The sequence below is a fragment of the Cyprinus carpio genome, chromosome B17 (genome assembly GCF_018340385.1).
Source record: "Cyprinus carpio isolate SPL01 chromosome B17, ASM1834038v1, whole genome shotgun sequence".
In the NCBI taxonomy this organism is placed as follows: Eukaryota; Metazoa; Chordata; class Actinopteri; order Cypriniformes; family Cyprinidae; genus Cyprinus; species Cyprinus carpio.
The window spans coordinates 21963222-21976507 of record NC_056613.1 but is presented as its reverse complement, the minus strand read 5'-3'; the positions used below and the strand labels follow the sequence as shown (position 1 = coordinate 21976507).

Sequence of the window (13286 nt, the reverse complement as noted above, 5' to 3'; positions counted from 1 at the left end):
GCCTATATAATTTATTTTTTTTTTTGTTCTTTGAATTAGTCAATTATTTTAAATAAAATAAAATGCATCCATTATTTCATTATTACATAATGATTTAATTTCTATAGGCTATATTTTTTTTAAAATAGAGTCGGCTCTTCAGATATGCGAGCCAGCTCCCGTCGTTCACCTACAAGAACCTACAAGGGCTCTTAAGAGTTTGCGAACGACCCATCATGGAATAAGTTCACTGAAGTTCAATCAAGACGAGCCGAAAAGGATCCACAAATCAACGATCTCAGGCAACCAGTTTTATTTGTTTTGATGTTAAATATGTCAAATGTATCTTAGAAATGCCTGGGAAGAGGGCGATTGGATTATTTCACACATAAATTACCTAGACTGTCAACCACATTGTTCACACTACGTGCCATGCCCATTGAAGGTTAGATTTTTTAGATTTAAAAAAAAAAAAAAAAAAAAAAAAAAAAAAAAAAAAAAACGTGCGTGATTGATTATAACACTCAACGCTGCAATCCGCGATAAAGAAAATCCATTGCAGATGACACTTTTCATTAATTTCACATCACTTCACTTCACTTCACATCACTTCATTCGTAACATAATTTTACTGGGGCATTTTGCCCCCTTATCTTATTCCCCGAAATATTTGTTCAGATTTGAATTTAGCAGTTGATCTCACTACGTACTTAATGTTTAATCGCTGGTGTGATTGCAAGAGACAATGTGTTAATTATCAGACGTAAAATATTATTTTTGCCTTTTGGAATCGGCTTTCAAATATATTTGGCTAAAAAATCTCACTTTCAATGGGCATGGCACGTAGTGTGAACAATGTGGTTGACAGTCTAGGTAATTTATATGTAAAATAATCCAATCGCCCTCTTCACAGACAATTCTAAGATACATTTGACATATTTAACATCAAAACAAATAAAACTGGTTACCTGAGATCGTCGATTCGGCGGATCCATCTCGGCTCGTCTTGATTGAACTTCAGTGAACTTATTCCATGTGCGGTTCAATATCAACCAATAAGATTCCATGTACGATGTCGCGTTTTCATTGGTCAGTCGTTGAAGCCTATTTCTGATTGGTTGTTGCCGTTTTGACAGCGTTTATGCCAAGAGCAAAGAGAAAGAAATCGAAGAGAAGAGTACTTGGCCATGCGCGAACGCACGGGACACAGTCTAAGCACATACACGCTTGCTTTAAGCGAAGAGGAGAGATTCGTGATTGCACTGAACACGTTTTAAGTGCAGGCAGACTCTCTGAGCGAGCCCAGAGAAAATTCTTACAAGAGCAACGTGTATCTGAGAGCGCGCGCCCAGTTCCCGCGCACGAGCAGAGAGATTCGCGCTTGCACATTATATTCCACGTGCGAGCAGAGAGATTCGCGCTCGGGCACATTATATCCCGCGCGCGAGCAGAGAGATTCGCGCTAGCACATTATATTCCGCGCGCAAGCAGAGAGATTCGCGCTTGCACATTATATTAATGTACTTTCGCGCTACAATAATGCACTCTCGACATTTGACAGGGAAATAACGCCATACCGGTGCGCTCACTGCATGGCAGATGGAGGTGCCGGTGCGCTCACTTGCTCTTAAAATGCTTCCTCATTTTTGCTCATACAGATAAGAGTAATATATCTTTCAAATCTGTAAAGACTCTACGTTTATTTGTGTTCACTCACAATAACAACAAAATGCACTTTTGTAAAACAATGAAAACAATCAGGATGCGCTTTGTGGCGTCTCGGTCTCTGTGAACTTGAGCGAGAAACTCCAAAACTCAGTGTATAATTTGTCTTACAGACATGAAAAAATATATATTTATAGAAAGCGAAATGTCTACTTTCAAATAAACCATTTCAAATGGAAAATATATGTTCTCAGATTATGTTATCCATATGAAACATGCATATAGGCACATCCACCACCGTGGAGATGACAGGTCTGTGTCACTGACTTCTCTTAAACCAAAAACAAAGCACTAGTTTATCAATGAATTATTAAAATGTTAATGCAGCCTCCTTCCTGTTTTTCCCTGACACATTCATAATCATTAATTCTTCTATCGCTGTGCTGTGGCAAGCTCATGTGTGCACTTGAGTGCAAAGGCTATGTAGGCAATTAAAGGCTTATTATTATGATTTAAATAGTTTATTATTAAACGTGCAATTAGTCGACTAATGCTTCAAATGAACGACTTCTAGTCGACCAGAAAAATCTTTAGTCAAGGTCAGCCCTAATAAAGATATAGTGTCGTAATGGCATTCTTAGCAGAGAGTGAAATCTAACGCCTCTGTGTGTTGTAATCGAAGCTTTTCTGTTTAGTTTTTCGTTGTTTTGTGTTTGTTATTGTATCCCTCTCTTTGATAGTGTTGTAGTACAATGCTTTTTGCTGAAGGCCAACTTCCACATGCCATGTTTCTATTTTACCATAATGCTTACCACATTACTTGATATTGTTTACAAAAGCCAAAGGTATCTACACTTCATTATATATTGTGTTTTTACACATTGGCATGTTTGTTTTGGTCTGAGATGCAGTGATCCTGTGCAACATTTAATGGTTGAAAAATCATGTATAGCACCTTAGTACTTTCTGTTAGCTACAGGTTTAGTAGTACTCATCTCTGAAATGACAAATATTACTTGTTAACCATCAATTGAAGTTATTTGATTGTTTGTATATTTCATATTCATTCTCTCTCTCTCACACACACACACACACACATACACACACCTTTTTGGAGTTTCACAACCTCTGGTCATTGTATTCTTTTGCTGTAAGCACTCATAAAAAACAATCCTTGTGTTTCATGAATTCATGCAATTTTCAGTTAGTTAAACATTTTGCTCTGATTACATTATTACTTTTGTACTAACGTTTCTTTTTATGTTATTTGTTTAGTTTTCTTGGATTGTCTGGGAAAATACCTTTTTAAATTTATGTTGGCACACTTTAGTTTGGGGACCAGTTCTCACTATGAGCTAACTCTTAACTATGACTTTTGCTTCAGTAAACTAAATTGTTGCTTATTAATAATTAGTAAAGTAGTTGTTAAGTTTAGGTGTGGGGTAGGATTAAAGTGCCCCTATTATGCCATTTCCAATATTGCCTTTCATGCAGTGTGTAATGTCGCTGTATGTGAATTAAACGAGTTAAGCTAAAAAATGCACGATAAATAAAGTTATTGTCTCCCAAAATAAAGAATCGACTCTGTACAGTCTATACGAGTCATTAGTAATTCGAATCCCACTTCCATGACGGCTACACTTCACATCGTAACACATTTGCCTAATGCATGTTTATGTTCTACGTTGGTCGGCTGCGAACAACTTGACCCACAAACACGTCATTCTACTGACGACTGCTTCTCAAATCTTGGGGAGTTCAACGCAGGATTCACAAAATGCTTGCTGTAGAAAGATGGATCAGTTTCCTGTTTATTTGGAACAGCTGCTCCACTGAATTACAACCTGTAAGTATGATAAATAATAGATGTTTGTATTTTCCATAGAGTGTTCAAAATACAGAACTATTGAAATAGGCGTATTTTTTCCGACACCGCTGTATACCGTAGTAGACCAATCACAACAGACTAGGCTATCTGACCAATCAGAGTAGAGCAGGTTCACGGAAAGGAGGGGTTTAGAGTGGCTGAAACTTTGAACTGCTTCGAATGAATCATTTGAGAATCACTGGAAAATGAGGTGATATTAAATGCATATTTTGAGAAAACAAAACCGTTTTTTGACCTTGCATGCCTGTAATCCTGTTGTAGGAGACTCCCAAAGCAATATTAGGAACCATAAAAATGGCATAATAGGGGCTCTTTAAGGGATCTCTAAATTTTGGTCATGCAGAATAAGGCATTAATAAGTGCTTAATAAATACTAATAAACAATCAATATGCTAGTAATATGCATGCTAAAAAGCAACTAGTTAATAGTGAGAATTTGTCCCTAAACATGTTATCTTTTACAATTATTACTTGTCATTATTTTAAGACTAATATACTCTCTTTAGGTGGAATAACTGTTTCCATCATCGCATTCGTCTTTACCATCAAATTTCTGTGTGAGCTTGCTGCTCGTGTGGTCAGCTTCTTACAGAATGAGGACCCTGCCCGACATGGGGACCGCAGTATCTATGACTATGTGCGGGGTAATTATTTGGACCCACGCTCATGCAAGGTCTCCTGGGACTGGAAAGAGCCACAGGAAGTGGGTCAAACCATGAGTTTCCGGGTGCAGGTGACCAATCACAAGTTTTTCTCAAAAAGTTTTTTTCATGTTGTATAGTCTGTACTGACTCTGTAATTGACTAAACATTGGTGCTTCATGCAGCTCAGTTAAAATGACTACAGTTTTATGTATTTATTAGTTGTTTTGAAACCCTTCTCCCAGCTCTTTTACAAAAATGGCCAGCCTTTTCCTGCACACAGACCTGTGGGATTGAGGGTGAACATCACTCACATAGAGCTGGCTTTAGAAGTCCCTGTGACCCAGGAGGTCCTTCAGGAGCCAGAGTCTAATGTAGTCAAAGTGGCCTTCACTGTGCGTAAGGCAGGACGCTATGAAGTAGCTGTCAAACTTGGAGGCCTGAATGTGGCTTACAGCCCTTACTACAAGATATTCCAGCCAGGTAAATTACAAGTACAGATTCCTAATTCTTACTTTTCTAATACTCCCTGTGTTTGGAATGAGGGACCTTATATACAAGGTTTCATCGTAAATGTCAGAATTAGCATACACCATTTATAAAACTCTAGGAATATACTTGGTTGAAAGACCTTCTGCTTTTAATACAGCAGCCAGTCTTTATGAATAACAGTCTTCAGTTTTTTGTAGCTTCTGTTTGTTTTGTTGCCTTCATTTTAATTGTTTTTTACATCTCAAAAAGCTGCAGGTTTTAACTGGGTTGTGTAGACTATAGATCTATAGATTATATTGACAGTGTGTGTGTGCAAATATCCACTGCTCTTACTTAATCATCACAGTATAACACCAATCTATTAAACTTTAGGGATATCAACCTGCCCAGAATAAGTGATTTTGAATCAGTTTTACCTGCTTTTGTGCAAATGAGAGTGACAACAATGAAAGTGTCAACAAGTGGTCTAGAGAGGCAACAGCAAGACAGTCCCCAAAATGGGAATGCAGGTAGGACCACAGACTATTACCCTCTCCTTATCCTTCATGGCTGTGCATGTTTCTGACCAAACTGTCAGAAACAGACTCCATGAGGGTGGCATGAGCATAGATATGTATAGCTAGATGCCCCATAAGCGGCAGTTTCTGTGGGCTAATATACGTAAGCTATCTACCATACTGGAATATCCATGAACACTCCAGAGCAAGTTGCTGGTGCATCTGCACTGTAACTGTAGTTACACGCATGTATAAATATTTATATCTTCAGTAGACTTCAGAAGATGCTTTTGCTAAACTAACAACAAGACAATAATATTAATACTACAAGGCAAAACCAACAAGGCATTTAAAAGGTACTTTAGTTAAAAACCTGTAATATTGAGTTAATAAATATTAAAAGCACAAATCAACACATTCTTACTTGTGAAAGGTTACTCAGTTTCTTCAAGAATTTAATTTTAGGCGTTTTTTACAACGAGATGCTGCACAGTGTTGTTGATTTTGAAACTCATTGATTGACTCCTAGACCATTCATAGACCATTCCAAGATGGTGGACTCATCAACGTATCTGGAGCGGTTGATTATGGCATCTATATTTACCTATGGGCAATGAGGGCCTGACGTCCTGTAATGGGACCTTACAGTCCAGCACTTTGCAGCTTTATTGGCATTTGCCAGAGAACACCAAAATTGGCAGGTCCACCAATGCCAATTTGGGCAGTGGGTCAGTGATTGTCTGGAGAGAAATATCTTTGGAGAGTCACACAGACCTCCATGTGTTTGCCAACGGTGCCCTTACTACTGTTTGGTACTGGGATGAAATCTTCAGCAGTGTTGTTGGCTTTGACTGGCCCTCATGTTCCTCAGACCTACAGTAAATTCAATTGAGAATCTCTGCCACGTTATGTATTGGAGCATTCAAAGCCAGGGCATAGCACCACAGGCTGTTCAGTTGCTCAGTGATGCCCTGATCTAGGTCTGGCCCCCAGGACATCATCCGCTATCTCATCAGGAGCATGCCCAGATGTTGTCGGAAGTGCATACAGGCACGTGGGGGCCATACACAATACTGACTGACCTTGAGTTGCATGTTTCACATGTTTCTGTGTGATTTTTTTTTAAATCCAGCCCTTAGTGGGTTAATGAGCTTCCTGGTTGGGGGACCCCCCCAAGAGCTTTGACACAATTCGAACACTGTATTCATGCCTTAGTTCAGTTGATCATGATTGCTCAAACGCATGCTTCTTACAAATTATTAAGGACACTAAATAAAAATTGCAGTCAAACTCCTCAGAGATGGTAATAATAACAAAAGTAAGCTTGTAATATAAGTTTCTGAAGATTCAGAGTTTAAAAATGGCATCTATAACAGTTTAGTGGCAAATTAAAAGGTATGTCAATATATTATGTAGTGTTTTAAGTAATACAGCTATGTAATAATTATATAAAACTTATTTAATATAATAAGTCACTTATTTAAGAAGTATTGTACAAAATTGTGTTAAAACTCAATTAAGCCTTTGTAAACACTGTAACAAAACTGAATTAACTTGGGCTGTTACACACACACATACATTTAGCCAGTGCATGTGCTGAAGTTGAGTAGCAAATATGGCCAAGTTAAAAGAGCTCTCACAAAAGCTGAAGCTATAGAGAACATACATTACACTAGAAAGTCTATGGCTGCAAGACAATTTCCAAGGCACTTAAAGTTCCTTGAGACACAGCTGACAGTCTTGTTCATAAGTTTAAAATATCTTGTACCAGAAAAGCTTTGAGGGTGTTTAAGAAAAGGCACAAAATCATCAAGGGGAATAAAATGTTTGATTAGAGCACGTGAGTAAAACCCCTCGGATTAACTGTCAAAGACTTGCAAGATAGTTTGATGAAAGGATGCAAAAACATTTCAGTTCCATTTACAAGTATGAAACACAGCAGAACTGTTTTCTTTAAATAGTCAAGTCATCTTTATTTATATAGTGCTTTAAACAAAAAAGATTGCAACAAAGCAACTGAACAACATTAATTAGGAAAACAGTGTGTCAATAATGCAAAATGACATTTAAAGGCAGTTCATCATTGAATTCAGTGATGTTATCATGCAGCTCAGTTCAGTTTAAATAGTATCTGTGCAATAATTTGCAATCAAGTCAAACAATATCACTGTAAATGAAGTGTCCCCAACTAAGCAAGCCAGAGGCGACAGCGGCAAGGAACCAAAACTCCATCAGTGACAGAATGGAGAAAAAAAAACCTTGGGAGAAACCAGGCTCAGTTGGGGGGCCACTTCTCCTCTGGCCAGACGAAACCAGCAGTTCAATTCCAGGCTGCAGCAAAGTCAGATTGTGCAGAAGAATTATCTGTTTCCTGTGGTCTTGTCCCGGTGGTCGTCTGAGACAAGGTCTTTACAGGGGATCTGTCTCTGGGGCTCTAGTCCTGGTCTCCGCTGTCTTTCAGGGCTGTAGAGGTCCTTTCTAGGTGATGATCCACCATCTGGGCTGGAAACATACTGGATCCGGTGACTGCAGTGACCCTCTGACTTGGATACAGACTGGATCTGGTGGCTACGGTGACCTCGGAATAAGAGAGAAACAGACTAATATGAGCGTAGATGCCATTCTTCTAACGATGTAGCAAGTACATCGGGTGTTATGGGAAGTGTTCCCGGTTCCGGTTTACCTAATTAATGCAGCCTAAAAATCCTTTAACGGATTTGGATATTAGAAGTGTATTATTATGTTATGTGTAAGCCAGGTTAAAGAGATGGGTCTTTAATCTAGATTTAAACTGCAAGAGTGTGTCTGCCTCCCGAACAATGTTAGGTAGGTTATTCCAGAGTTTGGGCACTAATTAGGAGAAGGATCTGCCGCCCGCAGTTGACTTTGATATTCTACGTATTATCAAATTGCCAGAGTTTTGAAAACGGAGCGGACGTGGAGGACTATAATGTAACACGAGCTCGTTCAAATACTGAGGTGCTAAACCATTCAGGGCTTTATAAGTAATAAGCAAGATTTTAAAATCTATACGATGTTTGATAGGGAGCCAGTGCAGTGTTGATAGGACCAGGCTAATATGATCATACTTCCTGGTTCTAGTAAGAACTCCAGCTGCTGCATTTTGGACTATATGGAGTTTGTTTACTAAGCGTGCAGAACAACCACCCAATAAAGCATTACAATAATCTAACCTTGAGGTCATAATTGCATGGATTAACATTTCTGTATTTGACATTGAGAGCATAGGCCGTAATTTAGATATATTTTTGAGATGGAAAAATGCAGTTTTACAAATGCTAGAAACGTGGCTTTCTAAGGAAAGATTGCTTTCAAATAGCACACTAAGGTTCCTAACTGTTGAGGAAGAATTGACAGAGCAGCCATCAAGTCTTAGACAGCATTCTAGGTTATTACATGCAGAGCTTTTAGGCCCTATAATTAACACCTCTGTTTTTTCAGAATTTACCAGTAAGAAATTACTCGTCATCCAGTTTTTTATATCGACTATGCATTCTGTTAGTTTTTCAAATTGGTATGTTTCGCCGTGCCGCGAAGAAATATAGAGCTGAGTATCATCAGCATAACAGTAAAAGCTAACACCGTGTTTCCTGATGATATTTCCCAAGGGTAACATGAAAGCGTGAAGAGTAACGGCCCTAGTACTGAGCCTTGCGGTACTCCATACTGCAATTGTGAACGATATGAGACCTCTTCATTCACTGCTACGAATTGATTGCGGTCATATAAGTATGATTTAAACCATGCTAATGCACTTCCATTAATGCCAACAAAGTGTTCTAGTCTATGCAAAAGAATAGTGTCGTCAATAGTGTCGAACGCAGCACTAAGATCCAATAGCACTAATAGAGAGATACAACCACCATCAGATGATAAGAGCAGGTCATTTGTAACTCTAAGGAGAGCAGTCTCAGTACTATGATACAGTCTAAATCCTGACTGGAAATCCTCACAGATGCCATTTTTTTTCTAAGAAGGAATATAATTGTGAGGATACTACCTTTTCTAGTATCCTGAAAAGAAAAGGGAGATTCGAGATCAGTCTATAATTAACTAGTTCTTTGGGGTCAAGTTGTGGTTTTTTGACGAGAGGCTTAATAACAGCCAGTTTGAAGGTTTTGGGGACATACCCTAATAACAATGAGGAATTAATAATAGTCAGAAGAGGATCTATGACTTCGGGAAGCACCTCTTTTAGGAGCTTAGATGGAATAGGGTCTAACATACATGTTGTTGGTTTAGATGATTTAACAAGTTTATACAATTCTTCCTCTCCTATAGTAGAGAATGAGTGGAACTGTTCCTCAGGGGATCTATAGTGCACTGTCTGATGACATACTGTACCTGATGGCTGCATGGTTACAATTTTATGTCTAATAGTATCGACTTTAGAAGTAAAGTAGTTCATAAAATCATTACTGCTGTGATGTTGAGAAATGTCAACACTTGTTGATGCTTTATTTTTCGTTAATTTAGCCACTGTATTGAATAAATACCTTGGGGTTATGTTTGTTTTCTTCTAAAAGAGACGAAAAGTAATCAGATTTAGCAGTTTTTAATGCTTTTCTGTAAGATAGGTAACTTTCCCTCCAAGCAATATGAAATACCTCTAGTTTTGTTTTCTTCCAGCTGCGCTCCATTTTCCGGGCTGCTCTCTTTAGGGTGTGAGTGTGCTCATTATACCACGGTGTCAGACTGTTTTCCTTAACCTTCCTTAAGTGTAAAGGAGCAACTGTATTTAAAATGCTAGAAAAGAGAGAGTCCATAGTTTCTGTTACATCATCAAGTTGTTCTGAGGTTTTGGATATGCTAAGGAACTTGGGATACATCAGGAAGATTATTTACAAAGCAGTCTTTTGTGGTAGAAGTGATGGTTCTACCATACTTGTAACAAGAAGAAGAATTTACAGTTTTAGCTATATGAAGTTTGCACAAACCTAAATAATGATCTGAGATATCATCGCTTGGCTGCATAATTTCAACACCATCAACATCAATTCCATGTGACAGTATTAAATCTAGAGTATGATTTCGACAATGAGTAGGTCCTGAGACGTGTTGTCTAACCCCAATAGAGTTCAGAATGTCTATAAATGCTGATCACAATGCATCTTTTTCATTATCAACATGGATATTAAAATCACCAACAATTAAAACTGTTATCTGCAGCCAGCACTAACTCAGATTTAAAATCAGCAAACTCTTTAATAAAGTCTGTATGGTGCCCTGGTGGCCTGTATACAGTAGCCAGTGCAAACATCACAGGGGATTTATCATTAACATTTTTTTCTCTGGATAATGTTATATTAAGCACCAATACTTCAAACGAGTTATACTTGAAGCCTGCCCTCTGAGAAATCCTGAAAACATTTTTATAAATTGAAGCAACACCTCCCCCTTTACCTTTTGGACGTGGCTCATGTTTATAACAGTAATCTTGGGGTGTAGACTCGTTTAAAATAATGTAATCATCAGGTTTTAGCCAGGTTTCTGTCAAACAGAGTGCATCTAGATTATGATCAGTGATCATATTATTTACAAAAAGTGCTTTCGTACAAAGGGACCTGATATTCAATAAGCCAAGCTTTATCATTTTTCTTTATGCGTATTGCATCTGTTTTTTTATTTGTTGAACCTCAATTAAATTGTTGCTCTTAAATTGGTTTGGACGTTTTTTGTATTTTCTAGCCCGGGGAACAGACATAGTCTCTATAGTGTAATATCTAGGTGAAAGAGTAAATAGTAATTAGTACCTTGAAATAAATCATTATTATATCATTATTTTGAAACATTCTGCTGTCCCAAAAACTTTGTCTTCCAGTGTAAGTTAAAATATGTATGTTTGCTTGCCGTCTCTAAAAAAAGGCTCGCGCTACGGTATAGAAAGTCTTTAAAAAGGGCCACGAAAAGAACCAGCATATCCTTTGCCAGTTTTCCTTTTTTTTGTTAGTAATATAAAATAATTATCGGGTAATATGTTGTTACATTTAAGCTTACTTTCTTTTGTAGTAAATGAAAAGATGCTGATGACAAATGACATGATTTGCATGGGTTGCAGGTACAGTGGTCCCATCCAAAACAAAGATAGCGTATCACTTCTCAACACTGGTTCTGACTTACGGCCAGCAGCACACGCTACAGATAGAACCACGGGATGAGTATGGCAACCCCACCAGTAACTCTGTCTCACTTGTGGATGAGGTCAATTACAGCATGAATGTCCACCCAGTAAGGACACTTACTGCATACACAGAGTTTTTTAATTCAAACTTTCAATGTTTGGATATATGTCTTTGCATTAAATGGGTTTCAGGTCCAGCCGAATTTGCTGAATTTTCATGCATATGTTTTTCTTACTGTTCCTACAGTTGGGCACAGTGGATGAGGAGAGCTCAAATGATTGCTACAGCACATCGGTATCATCAAACAAGCCACAGTGCCAAGTTCTGATGAGGCTTACCTTCAGGAAAAAAGGCTGCTTCAGAGCATGCATCTCATACAGGGACCAGCCCCTTAGCAACGGGGAGTTTGACATCATTGTACTCAGCGGTGAGTTAATTTTGGCATTGGAGAAGTTGTTGTAGAGACTTTTTACCAACATGGATCCCTTATAAAAAAAAATAAAATAAAAATAAACTTTTCAAAAATAATTTGCTTAACTTTTCCGTTACATTAAATCGTGATTTTAAATCACAAGACGTGCAACATAGGTAAATTGGTGAAACTAAATGTAAAACAAGTGACAAAAACAAATCTGCCAGTGCTAAAATTTATTGCTCCGAATGACCATATTCAGATTAACCCCACAAGGTTCTGCCTGTTCTTGTCTGGCCACAACCCACAATAGTACTTCTTAGGGTTTGCATTTTTTATTTTTTATTTTTTTTAATGAAAGTTTTGTGTAAAACTTGAATACCTAATATTAAACCTGACTGATTCAGATACTCTCATCATGCACAAGGGGTCACCCAACATTTCAATAGGAAGTTTATCACTGAGAATTTGTCTGATCCACAAACTACTTTTCACAGCCAAACATATGCGAGACGTGATGCAGGAAATAATGCACTCCAATTATGGATCTACAGTACTTAAAAAAAATGTAAGACTGTATTTCTTCCTGTTAGAAATTGTATCCCGCAAGAAGCTAACAATACAAGTTGTTTGTACACTGGTTTACAGTGAAAAAGAAAAAAAGAAAAATGAAGAACATGGTTGCTTGCAAAAGTTTGCTGAGGTTTCTCTACAGATCTGACTCTACCCTCTGAACTTTGCTCTTTCTTTGGCTGTAGCAGTAACACATTTCACACTGCAGGACTCTGATTAGGCAACAGGTCCAGATATTTAGGATGCTAATGCTGGACACACATTGCTGACAATTAATTAATTTATTTATTTATTGCATTTGTACAATAATCTTTAAAATCAGTTAATTCCAAGGATCAGTAATATGCAAATTAACATTTGCCACTATAATCATAAATTAGTGGAAATGAGAAGTCATGGAGTTTTAGTTATCAAAATGTGGGAACTCTTTTGTTCTCTTCAATGTAATTGTAAGGGCAACAGTGACAGAAAACAGCAGACTCAATATATAACATCCAGAAGAGTGGAAGCATGTTGCTGTAACCTTTTCTCAATGTCTTTTCACCATTATGCACTCACACAGAAAATGAGAAGAACTGTGTGGAGAAAAATGTATCTACCCCAGGCATAAGCATCTACTTTGAGGCCTACCTCTACAGCATGGGCACTTACAGTAGTTGTCCTTGGCAGTTTCTAGCATCCTCTCAGCTAGCCCTGCAGAGACGGCCCTCCATGGGTGATGATGAGGAGGAACATGACTCCCCTGTAGAGGGGCAGTCAGAGAAGGTCAAGAAACCAAAAAAGGTGTATTGCTATATCTCACCAAAGGTAAAATAGATTTTTAAATGGGTTAATGCTACGTTTGTGTGGTTAATTTGTTTGTTAATATTGGTTCTTTGTTAATTTAAATACTGACTTATTGTGTTTCAGCAATTTTCCGTGAAGGAGTTTTACCTGAAAATTATTCCATGGCGCCTTTTCACTTTCCGTGTGTGTCCTGGAACTAAGGTTATCTTT

The 13286-nt window shown here is 37.9% G+C and overlaps 1 protein-coding gene across 3 annotated transcripts in view; it reads left to right on the top strand.

The window, feature by feature from the left end:
• Positions 1–13286, top strand: part of arel1 (apoptosis resistant E3 ubiquitin protein ligase 1) — a 64285-nt gene that overhangs the window by 28488 nt on the left and 22511 nt on the right. For 2 of the 3 annotated variants that reach the window (XM_042742811.1, XM_042742812.1), the window contains exons 6-11: positions 4039–4265; positions 4419–4656; positions 11242–11411; positions 11552–11732; positions 12853–13097; positions 13200–13277. In XM_042742811.1, coding sequence (XP_042598745.1) covers positions 4039–4265; positions 4419–4656; positions 11242–11411; positions 11552–11732; positions 12853–13097; positions 13200–13277 — 1139 coding nt within the window. The remainder of the gene's footprint in view (positions 1–4038; positions 4266–4418; positions 4657–11241; positions 11412–11551; positions 11733–12852; positions 13098–13199; positions 13278–13286) is intronic. The other variant, XM_042742813.1, reaches the window with a different exon arrangement.